This window comes from Oncorhynchus mykiss, chromosome 7 (assembly GCF_057628025.1).
Source record: "Oncorhynchus mykiss isolate SJ-2025 chromosome 7, ASM5762802v1, whole genome shotgun sequence".
Lineage (NCBI taxonomy): Eukaryota > Metazoa > Chordata > Actinopteri > Salmoniformes > Salmonidae > Oncorhynchus > Oncorhynchus mykiss.
This window is the reverse complement of record NC_143028.1, coordinates 20,584,304-20,606,398: the sequence shown is the minus strand read 5'-3', so window position 1 is coordinate 20,606,398 and position 22,095 is coordinate 20,584,304. Positions and strand designations below refer to the sequence as shown.

General features: G+C 43.9%; 1 protein-coding gene across 4 annotated transcripts in view; it reads left to right on the top strand.

The window, feature by feature from the left end:
- pard3ba (par-3 family cell polarity regulator beta a) overlaps window positions 1-22,095 on the top strand; it is a 184,761-nt gene that overhangs the window by 50,600 nt on the left and 112,066 nt on the right. The window contains exons 4-5 of one of the 4 annotated variants that reach the window (XM_036983066.2): window positions 9,067-9,170; window positions 20,398-20,492. In XM_036983066.2, coding sequence (XP_036838961.2) covers window positions 9,067-9,170; window positions 20,398-20,492 — 199 coding nt within the window. Of the gene's footprint in view, window positions 1-9,066; window positions 9,171-19,852; window positions 20,225-20,397; window positions 20,493-22,095 lie in introns of those variants that run through there. The other 3 variants (XM_036983071.2, XM_036983070.2, XM_036983072.2) reach the window with 3 other exon arrangements.

Genomic DNA, 22,095 nt, shown 5'->3' with positions numbered 1-22,095 from the left:
CATCGACTGAGACTAATTCAATAAGGCTGCTTTTGTCATCTCCACCTACTAACAAAAGCCTGGGTGGAGAATTCACTTAAACAGGCTCAGCCTAAACCCGATCATCCAGCCACTGCTATGACTGTCTGGCGGGGACCACTCTGTATGTGTGCACAGGGGCCTTTTTTTGTTTTCTTTATCACTTAAGTTAAGCAGATTGGCTGTTAGCTGCATATCGTATCACATGCAGCTGGTGGCCGGTGTGGGGGGGAGAGAGAGATGCTGGGAGACGAGAGAGGGGCAGAACACATAGAAATCTGGACTGAAAGTCAGTTGTTCTACCAGTAGCCATTCTACTAGCTCTGTGCGTTATAAGTATGTCCCACTCGTTATATATTCATGTGTTAGGCTACTTCGCCTACACAGTGCTACACTCAGCAAAAATATAAATTCAACATGCAATATACCATAACCCCACCGCCACCATGAGGCACTCTGTTCACAACGTTGACATCTGCGAACCGTTTGCCAGGTACAGTTGAAACCGGCATTCATCCGTGAAGAGAACACTTCTCGAGTGTGCCAGTGGCCATTGAAGGTGAGCATTTGCCCACTGAAGACGATTACGATGCTGAACTGCAGTCAGGTCAAGACCCTGGCGAGGGCCACAAGCACGCAGATGAGCTTCCCTTTGTGCAGAAACCCACAGTTTCATCAGTTGTCCGGGTGGCTGGTCACAGACGGTCCCGCAGGTGAAGAAGCTGGATGTGGAGGCCCTGGGCTGTGATCTGCGGTTGTGAGGCCGGTTGGACGTACTAGGAAATTCTCTAAAACGACGTCGGAGGCGGCTTACGATGGTGAAATTAATATTAAAATCTCTGGCAACCGCTCTGGTGGACATTCCTGCTGTCAGCATGATAAATAAAATAAAATCAGATTGTATTTGTCACTTGCGCGGGATACGGGTAAGGTTTGGACCTTACCTGTGAAATGCTTACTTTCAAGCCCTTAACCAACAATGCACTTAAATAAATAGATTTTCTTGAATTTAGTAAATATTTTATTAACTCTAAGGTAACACAATAAATGTTCATAACAATAACGAGGCTATGTACAAGGGGTGCCGGTACCGAGTCAGTTCGTGGGGTACAGGTTAGTCGAGGTAATTTGTAAAGTGAGTATGCATAAATAATAAACAGCGAGTAGCAGCAGTGGAAAAACAAAGGGGTGGGAGGGTCAATGTCAATAGTCCGGGTGGCCATTTGATTAGTTGTTCAGCAGTCTTATGGCTTGGGGGTAGAAGCTGTTAAGGAGCCTTTTGGTCCTAGACTTGACGCTCCGGTACCTCTTGCCATGCGGTAGCAGAGAGGACAGTCTGACTTGGGTGACTGGAGCCTTGGACAATTGTTTGGTGCCTTTCTCTGAGACCGCCTAGTATATAGGTCCTGGATTGCATGAAGCTTGGCCCCCAGTGATGTACTGGGCCATACGCACTACCCTCTGTATTGCCTTAGTCAGATGCTGAGCAGTTGCCATACCAGGCAGTGCTGCAAATGGTCAGGATTCTCTCAATGGTGCAGCTGTAGAACCTTTTGAGGGTCTGGGGATCCATGCCAAATCTTTTCAGTCTCCTGAGGGGGAAAAGGTTTTGTTGTGCCCTCTTCATGACTATCTTGGTGTGTTTGGACAACAATAGTTTGTTGGTGATGTGGACACCAAGGAACTTGAAGCTGTTAATGAGGGGCCTGTTCGGCCCTCCTTTTCCTATAGTCTACGATCAGCTCCTTTGTCTTGCTCACATTGAGCAAAAGGTTGTTGTCCTGGCACCACACTGCCGTGTCTCTCACCTCCCCCCTATAAGCTGTCTCATCGTTGTCGGTGATCAGGCCTACAGCTGTTGTGTCCTCAGCAAACTTAATGATGGAGTCGTGCTTGGCCACACAGTTGTGGGTGAACAGGCAGCACAGGAGGGGAATAAGCACGCACCCCTGAGGGGCCCCAGTGTTGAGGATAAGCGTGGCAGATGTGTTGTTACCTACCCTTACCACCTGGGGGTGGCCCATCAGGAAGTCCAGGATCCACATAGTGGATGCAGTGGGGATGTTTAGTCCCAGGGTCCTTAGCTTAGTGACAAGCTTCGTGGGCACTATGATGTTGAATGCTGAGCTATAGTCAATGAACAACATTCTCACATAGGTGCTTCTTTTGTCCAGGTGGGAAAGGGCAGTGTGGAGTGCAATAGAAATTGCATCATCTGTTGGGGCGGTGTGCAAATTGGAATGTGTCTAGGGTTTCTGGCATGATGGTGTTGTGAGCCATGACCAGCCTTTCAAAGCACTTCATGGCTACCGGGGCGGTAATCATTAAGGCGGGTTACCTTCGCTTCCTTAAACAAAGGGACTATGGTGGTCTGTTTGAAACATGTAGGTATTACAGACATGAGAGAGGTTGAAAATGTCAGTGAAGACTCGGGCCAGTTTGGCTGCGCATTCTTTGAGTACATGTTCTGGTATTCCGTCTGGCCCTGCGGCTTTGTGAATGTTGACCTGTTTAAAGATCTTGTTCACATTGGCTACAGAGAGCGTGATCACACAGTCCTCCGGAAGAGCAGGTGCTCTCATGCATGCTTCAGTGTTGCTTGCCTCGAAGTGAGCATTAAAGGCATTTAGTTTGTCCTTCTAGGCTCGTGTCACTGGGCAGCTCGCAACTGGGATTCCCTTTGTAGTCCGTAATAGTTTTCAAGCCCTGCCACATCCGATGAGTGTCAGAGCCGGTGTAGTAGGATTCAATCTTAGTCCTGTATTGATGCTTTTCCTGTTTGATGGTGTTCTTATAAGTGTCCGGATTGAAAGCGGCAGCTCTAGCCTTTAGCTCGGTGCGGATGTTGCTTGTAATCCATGGCTTCTTTTTTGGGAAATTTACACACGGTTAATGTTGTGACGACATCGTCGATGCACTTATTGATGAAGCCGATGACTGAGGTGGTATACTCCTCAATGCCATTGGATGAATCCCGGAACATATTCCAGTCTGTGCTAGCAAAACAGTCCTGTAGCATAGCATCCATGTCATCTGACCACTTCCGTATTTAGTGAGTCACTGGTACTTCCTGCTTTAATTTTTGCTTGTAAGCAGGAATCAAGAGGATAGAATTATGGTCATATTTGTCAAACGGAGGGTAGGGGAGAGCTTTATATTTCTCTGTGTGTGGAGTAAAGGTGGTCTAGAGTTTTTTTTTTTTTTTTTTACTTTTTTTTTTTTTTCTCCCCTCTGGTTGCACATGTGACATGCTGGTAGAAATAAGGTAAAACGGTTTTAAGTTTGCCTGCATTAAAGTCCCCGGCCGCTTCTGGGTGAGCATTTACTTGTTTGCTTACGGCCTTGTGCAGGTCGTTGAGTGCGGTCTTAGTGCCGGCATCGGTTTGTGGTGGTAAATAGACGGCTACAAATGATATAGATAAGAACTCTCTTGGTAGATATTGTGATCTACAGCTTATCATGAGTTATTCTACCTCAGATGAGCAATAACTTGAGACTTCTTTAATATTAGACATTGAACACCAGCAGTTATTGACAAATAGACACACGCCCCTCATCTTACCAGACAGTCGTTTAGCCAAGTCTCGGTGAAACATAAGATATTACATTTTACAATGTCCCGTTGGTAGGGTAGTCTTGATTGTAGATTATCCAGTTTGTTTTCCAATGATTGCACGTTGGCCAGTGACTTAGAGGGTATTCTTCCCCCTTTTTCTCTGTCTTTTCTTCACGCTGATGACGGGTTTGGGCCTTGTCTTGATAAAACAATATGTCTTTTGCGTCGAATTCATTGATTTAAAGAAAAAACGTCCAGTTCGAGGTGAGTAATCGCTGTTCTGATGTCCAGATGCTTTTTTTTCGGTCATAAGAGTTGGTAGCAGCAACATTATGTACAAAATGAGTTACAAACAATGCAACAACAAAAAAAATGAATAAAATAGCACAGTTGATTAGGAGCCTGTAGAACGACAGCCCTCCCGGCGTCACGCTCCCTCAAAACATGAGACATCTGTGGCATTGTGCGGTGTGACAAAACTGCACATTTTAGAGTGGCCTTTCATTGTCCCCCAGTTCAAGGTGCCCCTGTGTAATGATCATGCTGTTTAATCAGCTTCTTGATATGCCACACCTGTCAGGTGGATGGGATTGTCTTGGCAATGGAGAAATGATCACTAACAGCGATGTAAACACATTTGTGCCCAGATTTTGAGAGAAATAAGCTTTTTGTGCGTATGGAAACATTTCTGGGATCTATTGTTTCAGCTCATGTTACATGTTGCGTTTATGTTTTTGTTCAGTGTCCATGGTCTTGTGTTATGATCGGTCATGATGTCCTACTTATGTGCCTGAGTGGAGTTTTTTTTTATCTGGTCATAGTTTTTTCCTGTGGTGAGTACGTTTTTCACTTCAGTTTGCTCCTCAATTCATGTACCTTGATTGGAAAGCAAGATAGCGGCAGACAGCAGTGGTTCCTTCGCTAGGCTCTGTGGTGAGGAAATCCGCCCGCCCCTAGTCATTACACTGGGTGTTGTTTTTAATGGTACAATTTGACAGCTGTGTGTGGATGTGCTATAGCGGTGTCGAGCAGGTAGAGGACAGGATTGGAACTTGGTTGTTTTAACAGTGTGATTGAGCCCCACCAGAGCCCCAGTTGGATGATTAGACCTGCATCGATCGCTGTACTGCACTGAGCACACACTGGTGTCTGCGCACTCCCGTCGACACACACACATACTCCTGTCGGCGAGAGGGGAAGACGGTCCTTATCACTGCGTCCCACGAGCACCCTGGGCAGGAGGATTCTATTGATCTGACGAGACAAGATCATTCTGGGCACACACACAGACGTGCCGCACACTCACACACATGACTGCATGCAGCCAAATGGGAATGGTTATTTCATTTGTGGCTGTCCCCTAGTTTAGCCATTTTGAAGAGCAAATTTAATTTCCGATATTATTTTTCTGTTACAGATTGCAAACTGAATTAGCTGTCCATTTAGGATACGTACTCCTCAATGGATTATCATTAAACTAAACATTGTGACAAAGACAGAAGACTGACCAATCTACTGCCCTCCTCTTCTGGGCCATGATCTCCCATGCACGTCTGCGCCTAGGGTCAGAGGTCGAAGACGTTTATCTGTGTGGGGCGGGACCTCTGAGAATTCTACTTAAAAGTGTGTGTTTAGGATTTGGGAGCATTGAAGAGAGACATTTAACTGATCTGTAGTTAACCTCTACCTTGGTGATCAGAGTTTTTCCTGGTCAAGTCAGGTGAGGAAAAACTCGGCCCTAATTATGTGTACTCAGCCTCTTCACATAACCAAAGCATTGGTACTTTTCATGACTGAGCTGGTATTTGGTAAGTCTGGCAATTGCCAGGGACCTCTTGATACGATGTTATCATGATGCTTACTTGCCGATTATGATACTGTGCCTTCAGAAAGAATTCATACCCCTGGACTTAATTCACATGTTGCTGTGTTACAGCCTGAATTCAGAATTCAACTGTGTTTTTTTTTTTTACTCACCATCTACACGTTATAATGACATGTGAAAACATGTTTTTTTTCCAATTTATTGAAAATGGAATACAGAAATAACTCCGTTTACATAAGTATTCACACCCCTGAGTCAATACTTTGTAGAAGCGCCTTTGGCGACGATCTCAGCTGTTTGTCTTTATGGATAAGTCTCTTAAGAGCTTTGCCTGGATTGTACAATATTTACCCATTATTCTTTTAAATGTTCATCAAACTCTGTCAAGTTGATTGTTGATCTTTGCAAGACAGCCATCTTTTCCAAGTCTTGCCATAGATTTTCAAGCCAATATGAGTCCAACTGTAACTCGGCCACTCATGAACATTCAATGTCGTCTTGGTAAGCAACTCCAGTTTTGGCCTTGTGTATTAGGTTAATGTCCTGCTGAAACTATAATTAATCTCCCAGTATTCCGCTTCTTTTTATCCCCCCCCCCCCCCCAAAAAAAAAAAACCCAGCCCTTGCCGATGACAACCAAACCCATAACATGATGCAGCCACCACATGCTTGAAAATATGAGGAGTGGTACTCAGTGAATTGTTGTGTTGGATTTGCCACAAACAACCCTTTTCCCCCAGTATTACTTTAGTGCCTTGTTACAAACAGGATGCATGGTTTGGAATATTTATATTCTGAACAGGCTCTCTTCTTTTCAATCTGCCATTGAAGTTACTACATTATGTTAACCTAAATGTTGTTGATCCGTCCTCTGTTTTCTCCTCTCACAACCATTAAACTCTTAACTGTTTTATAATCACCATTGGCCTCATTGTACCGGTCTTTTATATGCACCGCAGAAGAACCAAGAAATGAAGAGCGGCACCATGGCTGTCTTTTTGGCATTTTATGTCGATCTGCAAATGGTATTATGAAAAGTCAGTTTAGGAACACATCAGTATTCAATGCACCATCCGACAAGTTGTTCTTTCTGTTTTCACGGACCCACACAATCACATTTATAGCTAAAGCAATAATGTATAGAATACAATAATGAGCAAATTTCAATACAAAGACTGTATAACAGTTATTCTTAGACAAGATCCCCATACCTGCAATGGTATTATGAAAAGTCAGGACAGGAGGAACACATCATTCTTCAATGCACCATCTGACAAGTTGTTCTTATAGAGGAGCATGAAGGAAAGTAAAACGCATATCCTCTCTCACATCTCCATGCATTTGTGTGCTTAATTTAACACGATGGACTTCGACACAGGAGTAATCAGCGACACATACATTTCTCTGTGTGTTTTCACGGACTGAGGAGAACGGGAGCTACGGGTAGTACCAGGGTGTTAGTAGGTGACGTAAGCGCCCAGATGAAATAAAAATAAAAACCGAATATGTTAATATCATCCTTCTATTATAGCTAGCACCTTAACATCAACAGGCAGTGCTAGTAGTGCAACAAATGAAAATATAAATCAAAAGTATGACTCCTAGCGATCTGATTCCCCCTTCTGTCTGTACTTGGAACATTCTTGTTCGCGAGCTTGGGCCCTCTGAACCTTAACCTGGATGTTCCGTTCTGTTTTGTGTACTATTCTAAGGCACTGCATCTCCGTGCTAGAGGCGTCACTACAGACCCTGGTTCGATTCCAGGCTGTATCGCAACCGGCCGTGATTGGGAGTCCCATAGGGGGTGCGCACAATTGGCCCAGTGATGTCCGGGTTAGCGTTTGGCCGGGATAGGCTGTTATTATAATAAGAATTTGTTCTTAACTGACTTGCCTGGTTAAATTAAATACTAATAAAACATATCCAGGTGTGTGTGTGTGTGTGTGTGTGTGTTAATTCATATGTGTTTTAGTTTGTGTTTAAATCATATTGAGATGTCATGCAGGTAGGTCCACCAGTAAGAGACACTGGGCCAATATTGCTTGTACAGCCCATCCATTAAGGTTTTACTAGGATACTGCTTCTATATACAGAACCCTTTTTAAATCTACCCTAAGTGTACAAATGGAAATCTGGGTTTGGGGTGTACCTAGAGTTGTTGCCTGGTCTCAGCGTCTAGATGTCATAAGACACTTTGAGACATTCTGAAGTATTTAAAAAATATATATAATGTTTAGTTAATTTAAGCATCAGTCACGGAACCTAGAGTAATTGAGAGAGAAAGACACACACACACACACACACACACACACATGTACAGAGTAACAGACAAAAAGGCTGTGACAGTGAGACAAATGGGACACAGATCCAAGTGACATAGAGAGGATTAAACACAGAGCTTTACCACAGACAGACAATACATCATCCCATAACAGCAGCAGTGTTGGGTTAAACATTGGGGACACTATTCTAAGGTGTCTGTTTCTATGTACATCCTTGGAAAAATGGGCTTCCAGATGGTAGACCTATTATAGGAGCATGGCACTGTAGGGGTTTGGAAAGTGGTCGTTGAGGTGGATGTATTTCTGGATTCCTTTACTTCTGTGAGTGTGTGTGTGTGTGTGTGTGTGTGTGTGTGTGTGTGTGTGTGTGTGTGTGTGTGTGTTTACTCGAGTAGAGAGCACCTCCTGGTAGGTCTGGTCTGAGGTTGTCTGCCCTCTGTCAGACAGCCAGTATGGTTGAGCGTGACTTGCTTTCCTGATGTGGTCAGCAGCCCGGGTGGGTCAGCGTGGTCAGCAGCCCGGGTGGTCAGACATCCTCTGTAGAGGACAGCCGCTACCACCGGGACGGAGCTTCCATCATGGCCCAAACGTCGAAGCAAGGTCTAAGGAGCCAAGTGGGACTGGCCGATACAGTGCCGTAACACTTCTCCCATGAACTGTTTTCGAACCAACCCTCTTTAGGTTACAGTTGTATAAAAAGCTCAGCTGCCCCTACAAACTCTTAGATGTGATTTCACATGATGGCACCCTATTCCCTATGTAGGGCACTACTTATGACCAGGGCCCACCCTGTGCCCTGTATAGTAGTGTACTATATAGGGAATAGGGTGCCATTTGGGAGTTTGCCTGTACAGTCTCGGCTCGGGCCTTTTTGAGGTCTGGCTCTGATGCCGCTTTTAAAAATAGTCAAAACGTTATTCCTCCCCTGTAGGTCAGTGTACCTCTCTGGTACCCCAAGCCGTTTCATGTGGTGTAATTGTCTTGACTGCGTAAGGGGGAGTGGGCTAGATTGCAAGGCATGGGTGGGATGTACTTTCCATTTAAGGAGGGGTTGGGGGCTCTCCCTCCCTCCCTTCTGCCCTCTGTCCCTCCAGTACTTATTTCATCCTCTTGTCAAAAAGCTACTAGGACACCAACAATGCTCCTCTAGGACTCTTTGAAAACTCACGCTACGATTTCAAACAGTCACCAGGTATCTGGACGATTTGAAGTCTTGGGCAGATTTACAGGGGATTTGTGTTGTTGGAGCTTTAATTGGGAAAACAGTGCCTAACTTAATACCAGGCGTAGATCGGTTTACACAAACACAATCAGTGTACTACTGCATGAGGCTCACATTTGCATTGATGGGAAACATTCACCTCCTCTCTGTCTGTCTTTTCCAGACACCCCTCTACTGGTGAGGAGCAGCAGTGACTCTGCCCTGGCTCCGCCACTGGAAATTGTGACGCCTCCCCCTGATGACCTCAATGCCAGACCAGCCGAAACGGTGAGAAAGACTTTGTCTTAAAGTACAACCTGTGCTCAGCTGAGTGAAATACAGCAAGCCTAGAAAATGTAACACAAAGACAAACAAAACAAAAAAGTCCATGAGTCTGTTTGTGTCCAGAGATGTGGTTGGAGTCTAGTGGCCACAAATTCAAATCTGTACCTCAAAGACAGTTCCACTGACTAATCAGGGACTGGTTGGGGACTGATTTAGACCTGGGAAACCAGGTGGGTGCAATTAATTATCAGGTACAACCGAAACCAGCAGTAATTTGGACCTCCTGCAGGGCCTAGAATTTAATTTACTAATTCATTTCTACCGTTTTGTTTAATTTCTAGTAATGCACAAAGAAATCTGACTCCTGCCGTTATAGCTATCCCACCTCGCAAAGCAATACTGCCTGTGAGTGAAGTGCTGAAAGTTGGTTTTCGAAGCAATGCGCACAGGCATAAAAGCTGGTCTAATTTACTCTAAAGTGAGACTTTGTCCTCGCGTTTCTTGGCAATTTACTTTTGTTTTGTTCACATGGTTGTTTTTCTAATGTTTTGATTTTGCTTCCACTGCTCGCAAAAAGAGACATGGTCAGCCTCTACTAGTGAGATTCTCACAGGCACAAGTGATGACTTGAGTGGCCCTCTTACCAAAGTAACCTTAAAGGGTCAGCTGAACATTTTTTCCTCTGTGATATTTTGGTTAACTCAGGTTATAAGAATATTAAATTAAATTGAGCAATATACCACATTTTGAACTAGTAATTCACTTCTTGTTTTAAAAATAATGGTAAGCATTCTCATCTTTTTTTTTTTTTTTGTAATTATGCCAAAAACAGTAGCTTGGCTGGTAAAAAATCTGAGTGGCTGGTAGATTTCTTTATCTTCCTGCCACAGTGGATTTGAACACTCCTGGTCTAGAGGTTAGTTTATTTATTCTCTCTGTTTGAGACTTGACTATGTTTCCACCACCTGACAACTGACGTCCTGTAACCCAGACAAATCACCATGTTGCCCTGTCCCTGCGTTGGAGGACTTGCAGTTTTACTCTTACCCCTATACCTCCTATCTTTACCTCACACCTGTCCCCTCTTCAGAAAGCAGACTCCTACAGTCACTCCTTATAAGAGGCTGCCGAGCGCGTATGTACACAAACAAACAAACAATTGTTCCCTCAGCCTCCCAAACAGTCCTTGACCGGGGCATGGAAGTATGATCTGTCTGGCTTGAAACGTCTGTCTCCATTGTCTTTACCCGTCACCCTCTCTTCCCCTGTTTGGGAACGCTCCCTGTATCACCTATTGTATCCCTGTCCTCTCCTCCTAGTCTGCAGGCTATTGCTACCTGTAACTCCTCCATGCCCCCCCCCCTTCTCCCTCCCTCCTTTTTGTCTCTCCTTCTCTAGCACACCCTCTCCCTCCTCCTTGCGCCCTCTAGCTCATTCTGCCCATCCTTTTCTCCCTTCCGACCTCCTTTCCTCCGAGCAGCCCTGTGGTCTCAGTAATTTCCTCTCTCTGAGGTTGTTTTTAATCCTCAAGGCTAGCAGCACCTGCGGCCCTCTGTGAGACCTTACCACCAAGCCCCCCCCCCCCCCCCTCCAACCACAGAGTTATTTTTGTCTTGGGTCTCACAGCACACTCATAAAATATGTCTCTGTGTGATCATGGGACGTGGCTTGTGTGATTTTATTTATTTATGCCCATTTTCCTCTGAGACAGTGCTTCCCAATGTTTTTTTCCCCCCACATTTTACATTGGTGTAAATGAAGGTACAGTGCCTTGCGAAAGGATTCGGCCCCCTTGAACTTTGCGACCTTTTGCCACATTTCAGGCTTCAAACATAAAGATATAAAACTGTATTTTTTTGTGAAGAATCAACAACAAGTGGGACACAATCATGAAGTGGAACTACATTTATTGGATATTTCAAACTTTTTTAACAAATCAAAAACTGAAAAATTGGGCATGCAAAATTATTCAGCCCCTTTACTTTCAGTGCAGAAAACTCTCTCCAGAAGTTCAGTGAGGATCTCTGAATGATCCAATGTTGACCTAAATGACTAATGATGATAAATACAATCCACCTGTGTGTAATCAAGTCTCCGTATAAATGCACCTGCACTGTGATAGTCTCAGAGGTCCGTTAAAAGCGCAGAGAGCATCATGAAGAACAAGGAACACACCAGGCAGGTCTGAGATACTGTTGTGAAGAAGTTTAAAGCCGGATTTGGATACAAAAAGATTTCCCAAGCTTTAAACATCCCAAGGAGCACTGTGCAAGCGATAATATTGAAATGGAAGGAGTATCAGACCACTGCAAATCTACCAAGACCTGGCAGTCCCTCTAAACTTTCAGCTCATACAAGGAGAAGACTGATCAGAGATGCAGCCAAGAGGCCCATGATCACTCTGGATGAACTGCAGAGATCTACAGCTGAGGTGGGAGACTCTGTCCATAGGACAACAATCAGTTGTATATTGCACAAATCTGGCCTTTATGGAAGAGTGGCAAGAAGAAAGACATTTCTTAAAGATATCCATAAAAAGTGTTGTTTAAAGTTTGCCACAAGCCACCTGGGAGACACACCAAACATGTGGAAGAAGGTGCTCTGGTCAGATGAAACCAACATTTAACTTTTTGGCAACAATGCAAAACGTTATGTTTGGCGTAAAAGCAACACAGCTGAACACACCATCCCCACTGTCAAACATGGTGGTGGCAGCATCATGGTTTGGGCCTGCTTTTCTTCAGCAGGGACAGGGAAGATGGTTAAAATTGATGGGAAGATGGATGGAGCCAAATACAGGACCATTCTGGAAGAAAACCTGATGGAGTCTGCAAAAGACCTGAGACTGGGACGGAGATTTGTCTTCCAACAAGACAATGATCCAAAACATAAAGCAAAATCTACAATGGAATGGTTCAGAAATAAACATATCCAGGTGTTAGAATGGCCAAGTCAAAGTCCAGACCTGAATCCAATCGAGAATCTGTGGAAAGAACTGAAAACTGCTGTTCACAAATGCTCTCCATCCAACCTCACTGAGCTCGAGCTGTTTTGCAAGGAGGAATGGGAAAAAAATTCAGTCTCTCGATGTGCAAAACTGATAGAGACATACCCCAAGCGTCTTACAGCTGTAATCACAGCAAAAGGTGGCGCTACAAAGTATTAACTTAAAGGGGCTGAATAATTTTGCACGCCCAATTTTTCAGTTTTTGATTTGTTAAAAAAGTTTGAAATATCCAATAAATGTCGTTACACTTCATGATTGTGTCCCACTTGTTGTTGATTCTTCACAAAAAAAACAGTTTTATATCTTTATGTTTGAAGCCTGAAATGTGGCAAAAGGTCACAAAGTTCAAGGGGGCCGAATACTTTCGCAAGGCACTGTACATGTGTTACTGGCCTCTGTCCTGTAAAACCTATATGTTTTATACCAATAGTAATAACAGCATTGGACTGGTGGAGGCATGGGCTTTCTTATACCAGTCATGTCCTTTCAAATCAGTGAAGGGATGTGAACAAGAGAACACTTTGGGATGAAGACGAGATAATTTGGACACAATCATGGATAGATAGAGAGAGGGAGAGAAAGGGATGCCGCCCCCTCTCAAAATCAAATCACATTTTATTTGTCTGTCCTTCTCCTGGCTCCTGTATGATGGGATGGGGTTTTTGCATAATATTTGAGTCACTCTCTCTTTCTGATGGATGGGAGAGAGGGACTGCCTCCCTCTCCCCCCCAAATACAGACCCAGAGGCAGGAGTTTGAAAGGGTTCAGCGTTTCAAGAACTCTCTCCTCTTGAAAATAGGGAACCGTTAAGGAAGCCCTCCACTGTCTTTTCTTTTCAGCGGTGGTTTTGGAGAGACAGGTTGAGTGGGGCCAGAGTGTTTTGGCTCATGTGTGCAGGGTTGGGTAGGTTACTTTCTAAATGTAATCAGTTACAGTTACTAGTTACCCCTCCAAAATTGTAATCGGTACTGTAATTTTTGGATTACCCAATCTCAGTAACGGGATATTACTGTTTTCAGTTACTTGTAGATTACTTCTCCCCTGAAGAGGCATTAGAAGAAGACAAAATTGAATATTACCAATTAAACAAGATCTATTGCAAGGTAAATCAATGTTTAGAGTTAGATAGCTGGTCATAAATTGATGTTGCATTTTACGTTATGGGCTGGTTATGTTGGCTTCTTCTAACCCATTGCTTTTAACTATAGATAATAATATGATTAAACTATATCTTTACATTAAAAACCAAAGTCTATCCGAATTCCAGTCATTACAATTCATTTAATACCCCTTGATCTTCAATAACCCCAAAAGGACTTACAGTGCCTTGAGAAAGTATTCAGACCCCTTGACTTTTCCCACATGCTTTGTTACAGCCTGAATTTAAAATGGATTAAATTGACGTTTTGTGTCACTGGCCTACACACAATATCTCATCATGTGAACGTGGAATTATGTTTTAGACGTGGAAATGTTTACTAATTAATAAAAAATAAGTATCCAACCCCTTTTGTTACGACAAGCCTAAATAAATGCAGAAGTAAAGATTTGCTTAACAAGTCACGTAGTGAGTTGCATGGACTCACTGTGTGCAATAATAGTGTTTTAACATGATTTTAGATTTGACTACCCCATCTCTGTACCCCACACATACAATTATATGTAAGGTCCCTCAGTCGAGCAGTGACTTTCAAACACAGATTCAACCACAAAGACCAGGGAGGTTTTCCAATGGCTCGCAAAGAAGGGCACCTACCTACACTTTGGATGGTGTATCAATACACCAAAAGATACAGGTGACCTTCCTAACTCAGTTGATGGAGAGGAAGGAAACCACTCAGGGATTTCACCATTATGCATGCCAATGGTGACTTTTTAAGAGTTTTTAATGGCTGTGATAGGTTAGTATTGTGGAGTAAATCCTAAATGAGTGAAAAGATGGAAGCCTGTACAAAATAGAAATATTTCAAAACATGTATCCTGTTTGCAATATGGCACTAAAGTAAAATGTGGCGAATAAATGAATGGCTGCATCATGGTATGGGTATGCTTGTCGTCAGCAAGGACTAGGGAGTTTCTTTTACAAAAAAAGATCTAGGGAATAGAGCTAAGCACAGGCACAATCGTAGAGGGAAAAACTGGTTCAGTCTACTTTCCAACAGAGACTGGGAGACAAAATCACCTTTCAGCAGGACAACCTGAAACACAATGCCAAATGTACCCTTAAGTTACTTACCAATAATACATTAAATGTTCCTAAGTGGCCAAGTTACAGTTTTGACTTAAATTGGCATGAAATTCTATGGCAAGGCCTAAATGGTTGTCTAGCAATGATCAACAACCAACTTGATAGTTTAGAAGGGAGGAACTCCCTCTGACATGTATTCCATCAGCTGGGATCCGCACCATACAGCTGTTGCAATAGCACATTTTTCACTGGCTGTCCACTGGTCACAAAAACAGCGATTGATAGGCAGCTTAAACTTTTAAATTCAACCATGATTGGGTTAAAATACACATAAACATTTGTGAACAGCCATCCACAGCAATCAAGATCTGTAAAGCGCAAATAGCTAATAGAGAGCAGCAGTGTGAGTCACACCAATGTGGTACAGTATGTAGATATCAATAAAAGTGATCCGTATCGCCCATAGGCTACACCACGGCTGTCGTCCTTACCAGTTGGAATAGCTTGTATCTGGTGGCAACCCTACCTCCCTTACTGTCATGCCCCTAAACCAGATTGAGGCACCAGATTGAGGCTGCAGTCCAAATGGCACCATATTTCCTATGGTGCACATCTTCTGGCCAGAGCCCTATGGGGGACCTTGTCAAAAGTAGTGCGCTATGTAGGGAATAGGGTGCCATTTGGGACAGACTATTTTTTTCCCCAAGGATCGATGCACTACCATCTCATCCATACTCATCTACTGCATCCTTGGCTTCCCTCCTTTTGATCCAGCTCTCTCTCTCTCCCTCTCCTTCCTTCCCTCCCACCCGTCTTCTCCTTCACTCTCTTTCCTTGGGAAGATCTCTATTGCATACTCCTCACGTCATCTCTCCTCATCTCCTTCTCAAAACTCATTGGATGCGAAATCCAGAGGTTCCTCCCATCTGACCTTCTCCTCCAATGGGTTTTGAGGAAGCGAGGAGTGTGCAATTGTTTCTTCCCGCCCTCCCTCCCTCCCTCCCTCCCTCCCTCCCTCCCTCCCTCCCTCCCTCCCTCCCTCCCTCCCTCCCTCCCTCCCTTCTTTCCCTTCCCTCCCTTCTTTCCCTTCCCTCCCTTCTTTCCCTTCCCTCCCTTCTTTCCCTTCCCTCCTCTCTTTCTGAAGAGGGTGAAAGTAAGATTGTGTAATTAAGGTCAGTGCAGCGATAAACATCCCAGTTCGTCCCGTAATACAGTAGATGTGTCTGCCACGGTGACGTTCTGGGACGATGGACAGATTGCGGTATCAAAGTGTGCGATTTTTATGAATTGTTCAGCAGTCTAATGACTTGGGGGTAGAAGCTGTTTAGGAGCCTTTTGGTCCTAGACTTGGCACTCCGGCACCACTTGCCGTGTGGTAGCAGAGAAAACAGTCTATAACATGGGTGACTGGAGTCTCTGACAATTTTCTGGGCTTTCCTCTGACACCACCGAGTATATAGGTTCTGGATGGAAGGAAGCTTGGTCCCAGTGATGTACTGGGCCGTACTCACTTCCCTCTGTAGTGCCTTACGGTTAGATGGCGAGCAGTTGCCATACCAGGCGGTGATGCAACCGGTCAGGATGCTCTCCATGGTGCAGCTGTTAGAAACCCCCCCCCCCCCCCCCCCGAGTTATTACGAAGGTCGAAGCACCATTGTTGCAGCCATTTCAGCTGTGAATCATTTGGAATAAGACACTACCAACTTTACTCTTAGGGCAACATATATCCATTGTTTTTGTCAAAATTGCTCAATCTTATTCAATTTGATTGGGAATCATTAATGGACAGCAATATTCAATTCATGTCTCTGATTTTTAAGCAGATTTAAGTCAGGACTGAGTCTAGACCACTCAGGAACACTCAGCACCTCTTGGAAGGCCATTCTGGTGTGTCTTTTGCATATAAAAATGTGTATAATTGTAAATAAAAAAATAAACGTTTTATCTGGTCTTTGATCCTTTCGTATTTATTTTGATCTGAACAAACTCCCCAGTCCCTGCCGACAATTATACACATAACATGATGCCACCACCACAATACTTGAAAACACAAAGGGATCAACAACATTGCATTCATTCCATTTTACTGGCCTGTATGACAAAGTCATACAGACAAATAGTGACCCAGACAGACAAATAGTGACAAAGTTTAAAAAAGTAAAAAAATCCACTCCAAATAATCCATTCTGTTTGCAACAAGGCTGTTATGTAAATCTGCACGACAACAAAGGAAATAAATTAACTTTTTGACCTAAATTAATAACTACAAGGTTGGGTCAAATCCAATTCAACACGACAGTGTTATTTTCAAATATTGTGGTGGCAGCATCATGTTATCAGTATGCTTGTCATCGGCAGGGACTGGGAGTTTGTCAGGATCAATCTAAATCTAAAAGGAGCAAAGCTTAGGTTAAAAAAAATGAGGAAAACCCAACCCTGGGTTAGTTTTATTTTTCAGCGAGACAATTACACAGATGTATTTTATTTTATTTTTTACCTTTTTATTTAACTAGGCAAGTCGGTTAAGAACAAATTCTTATTTACAATGATGGCCTACCCGGACGAGGCTGGGCCAATTGTGCCCCGCCCTATGGGACTCCCAATCACGGCCGGATGTGATGCAGCCTGGATTCGAACCAGGTACTGCAGTGTCTTAGACCATTGCGCCACTCGGGAGCCCAGATCTTTATGCCAAAGACACACCAGGTTGTCTTTCCAAGAGGTGTTGAGTGTTCCTTAGTGGTCTAGTCAAGGTTTGAATATTGCAGTCCATCACTGATTCCCAACTAAATGTAATGGAGAAATTTTGTCAAAAGAAATGTACACTGAACAAAAATATAATTTTTTTTTACAGTTTCATGAACTGAAATTAAAGATCCCAGAAATCTTCAATATGCACAAAAAGCTTATTTCTCTCTAATTTTGTGCAGACGTTTGTTTACATCCCTGTTAGTGAGCGTTTCTCCTTTGCCGAGATAATCCATCCACCTGACAGGTGTGGCATATCAAGAAGCTGATTAAACAGCATGAACATTACACCGGCACATCTTGTGCTGGCCACGATAAAAGGCCACTCTGAAATGTGCAGTTTGGGACTTGTCCAATTGTGGGAGGGTGGGGACTTGTCCAATTGTTGGAGGGTGGGGACTTGTCCAATTGTGGGGGGGGTGGGGACATGTCCAATTGTGGGGGGGTGGGGACTTATCATATTCTGATATTTCAGTTTTTAGGTTCTCTCTTAATTTGGAACATTTTCTACAACTTTCTTTCACTTTGAAAATGTGGAGTAAGTTGTATAGATCTGTAGGAAAACAATGTCATTGAATCCCTTTTTAGATTACATTTTAAGGCAGCAAAATGTGAAAAAAGTTCCAGGGAGTGTAGACTTTCTATAAGCACTGTATTGGGACGTAAAGCCATATTTCACCTCCAAACACTAAAGCTGACATGTTTTACCCTGCATGTAAAGAAGGGGAGCGAAGAGCGTGAATGTAGTGAAAGATTTAAATGGCGTCAATTTTGGTTTGGTTTTACTGCTCATACCCTGTAATGTTGAGTGAGAACTGTACAGAGGAGGTCACGTCAGTTTTTGTGTGTGTGTGTGTGTGTGTGTGTGTGTGTGTCCTGACCCCTTCCCTTGAGGGGTAATGCTTCAGCTGTGAGTAAGGGGCAAGTCTGTGATGGATATGACAGGGGTCAAGGGTCACAGGAAAGTACACCCAGCCCCACACACATCATTTCTCACCACATCTGACTGGTAGCAGATCACAGTAGCGTTCCCAGAGAGAACACACTCACACCTCATTTCTCATGCGCATGACAACAACCACACAAACACACACACACACCTCATTTGTCATGTACGTTGGCATTTATTTGACCACAGAATACTTAATGCCTCCTGAGGGGAAAAAAAACAGTCACATGAAAATAAAAAAACACAGCAGCATACTATTATATTCTTTACCTTATTAAATTCAAGCCTCAGTGCGTTTTCATTAGAATGTATTAGATACTAATCATGGGAGATAATTAATAACGCAGTTGGATATTTTGGTCAATGGTTCTGAATTTGAGTACCGCAGCAACAAAAAGTTGCCCACATCCTTCCCGCTAATTGGGCAACTTTTGCTAATGTTTTGTTGTCTGAGTGAGGGCAATGCTGTAATTGAAGAGAACTCGATGTGTTTGGAAAGATGAGACCTTGAGAATTATAATAAATATACCGCTTTGATGTCATACAAGCAAGCCAAACAGTCCAAATGTGCATTTCACATTGCCGTTTCAGAAAACTCATGTGTCAACGTTTATGATCACAATGTTTGTTAGTTACAAGATGACATGCCGTCATACCCTGGTTTGCTCTGAACAGAATGAACCGATGTTAGTCTATTGTTGTGAAAATTCGCTGTGGAACACTCACCTGAATGCACTCAAATAACGATCTGTTTCTCTGAATTGCCTTGTGAAAACCTAACACTGTAAGATAGTAGTTTTTTTTAAACGTAGCATGTTGGCAATAGAACAAGCTTTCAAATGATGCCCACCTGACCCAGATAGTGATTTTAAAATGGGCTGTTTTTGGATTGTGGAAACAACAAAAGTAATTGTGGTATGGCGAGGATGCTGGATTTCTGTTCCAAACAAAACAACTACAAGTGTACTTGCTCTAGTTCCTCAATGACACAGCGAGGAGAGCTAAAAATATAATAAATAATATGTATTGTTGACTGTTCTTTGAGTCATAAAACTGCATTGAAATACCTTAGGAACTGTGTACACTTTGGAGGTGTGTGTGTGTGTGTGTGTGTGTGTGTGTGTGTGTGTGGGGCCACTTCTTATGATGTTACTGAATGTATCCAGAGTATTTTCACATTTTGTTATCAAATGTACACAATGTAAAATGCACAAAACCAACAGTGTAATGTTTGGTTTCAGGCTGTTGTGTCCTCGACTTTGGTCTAATAATTTTCCCATATTCTCCAACACGTCCCCTTTCAATTGCTACCATGCTTATGCACATTTCTTCTGTAAGAAACATTTTAATTTTATCCTTTTACATATAGACCAATTCCCACGAGTGTAAAGGTTTAAACCCAATCTTAGCCTGTCGTCATCTCTCTCCCCCTCCTCCTCTCTCACTCGCCCTGTCCCCTTCTTTCTCTGTTTCTCTGTCCATTTCCCCCTGGGCTGTGTGAATATAGCAGAGCTCTTAATGGATGAGATAGAGGAATAGAGGGGCAATGCACAATAACAATGGAGACATGGTAACATGTGGCCCATTGTGGATAACCGCTTAGCGGCCTAATAACTGGGTCACCATTTGTCTATCTGTGCACGGAGCATCATGTGCGTCGTGGTGGTGTGGCGATGTGTGTGTGTGTGTTTAAGGGGAGGAGAAGCAGGGGTTGGACCGAGGGTCCTGGCTGGCCAAGGGCGTAGGGATCGGGGGAGGGGTGAGGTAAGTGGGAGGCCCCCCTGTATGTGTTATTACGAGGGGGTTGAGACAATGGAGGAGGGGGGTGACACAATGAAAGTGACAAGGCAGAAGGACGTAATTGGGACCCTCCTTTTGTATTGGCCTTTTTTTTCCTCATTCAATTATTTTTTTCTTCCGTCAACAGTCTGATTGCCCCATTTTTATTTATTCTTTTCCTCTTTCCTTTACATTTCACCCCGAGGCTGTTGTTGTGGCGCTAGCATGCGTGACTTAAAAATAGCCTCTCTCTCCTGAGAGATACGGTAGGAGAGCAAATCAGAAAGAAGAACCGATAGTTGACGGAGGAGAGAGGGAATCTCACGGAGGAGGTTGGAACCCAGGTCCTTCTGGCCACTGTCTTGTCTTAAAGGTCCTTGACTAGGTGGTTGATATCAACTGAACATCTTGTTTGATTCATTACTTGATTGTTCTCCCTGTTAGTGGACTAATGGAGAGCGAGTGACTGAGATACCAACAGTAGACTTGGCTAACTGTGTGTGTGTGTCTGTGTGTCTGTGTGTCTGTGTGTGTGTCCGCATTTGTGTGTATACACAGGATGCCAGCCATGCACTGACCAACAGAAGAGAACCCAAAGACCGATTGAGGCTTGACATCCCCACTACAGCCAAGATGAGCCGGGTCACACTCAGGTAGGTGTGTGTGTGTGTGTGTGTGTACACGCACACCTACATATTCACATGTGTGCGTGGGTTGATATGTTTACAGGGTTTGTTTGTTTGTTTGTTTCATAAGCATGTTTATGTGTTTGCATATCTGCAACTACTTGTGTCTCTTATGTGTGTGCATCTCGCTCTCTCTGGGCTTGACTGGGCTGGACTGACGATATTGAGAGGGATTACAAATGCCTCCGTTCTTTGTTCTCCTGCCGCGACTAGATTAAACTGCTTTGTGTGTGCACGTGTGTGTGTGTGAGAGTGCCAGTGAGAGAGAGTTTTTAGTCCACCATACCTTTGACTCCTGCCCAGTAGCCGACCAGAGACTTCTCACTCTGCAAGCTTGTAGAGACCTGGCTGGAGAGGGAGGGGGGGTCTCTCTCCATGGCAACCTCGGCTGTCTGTCAGTGCCTCCCATGGCTAGTGCCCCAAGGGACCATAACCACTGATAGACTGGGATATTGTGTGTGTGTGTGTGTGTGTGTGTGTGTGTGTGTGTGTGTGTGTGTGTGTGTGTGTGTGTGTGTGTGTGTGTGTGTGTGTGTGTGTGTCTTCACTCCCTGTAGTTGTCACAGTCCCAGGAGCCAGGATGCACAACCTAAACTGATATACAACAAACCGTGACCAATATATTGACCGTGTGCTCCAGTATTCCTTATAATTTAAGAATGGATTCGATGCGTACAGAGTTTAAAGAGCTTTACTTTGTAAATGGAGAGAACTCACCTAGCTTACTAGCAGTGAAAACACGTTCTACACCAGCAATTGGCTTCGTTTAGCACCAATAATTTGCCGTTGACATGGCGACAAGAGAAAAGGAAAGCAAGTTTGTTAGTAAGGAGATTCATCAGACCAAAGTTGATCTATGACTACTCAGTAAAGAGTGGGTGTTCCATCTCTTTCTCCTCTCGCTCTTTTCATCCCCCCCCCTCCCCCCCTCTCTCTCCCGCTTTGCCTCCCTCCACCACCTCAGAGGATGTTTGTTTGTGTATTCACGGGATGCTAAAAAGGGAGAGGAACGTAAGCATGCATGTATTATAGCCTGGCGCTAACAAGCTCTGGCTTCCTCTGATGAGCTTGTTTGTGCCAGCGTTTGATTTTATGAATGTAAATGTGTTGCAGAGAAGGTTTTTGTGTGTGTGTTCCTGACCCAGGGATGCAGGTGTACTCTATCTATGAACTTCCCCATAAACAAAAAGGACAGAGGAGAAAGGCAGGAAGAGGGGGAAGTAGAATAAATGACAGTGATGAGTTTGAGTCCCTCGTTCACCAGTTTCTCTCCAAAGCAATGAGCTGGGGCTTTCAACCAGAGGTGAACAAGGACAACACGGCCCGATACTGCGAGAGCATGGCCTTTGATGGAGATAGAGGTCCCGTGGATGAGATCAGAGGAAACCGCAGTTTGTATGTGTGTGCGTTTTCACATGTGCGTGTGTGCGTTTGCGCAGTGTGTGGGAGTTTGCACAAGTGTGTGTGTTTGTGTGTGTGCGCGTGTGTTTGTGTGTGTGCGCGCATGCGTGTGTGTAGAGCTCAGGGACAAGACTAATGTATGAGGATCATTATGGTAGTCATTAGTGTG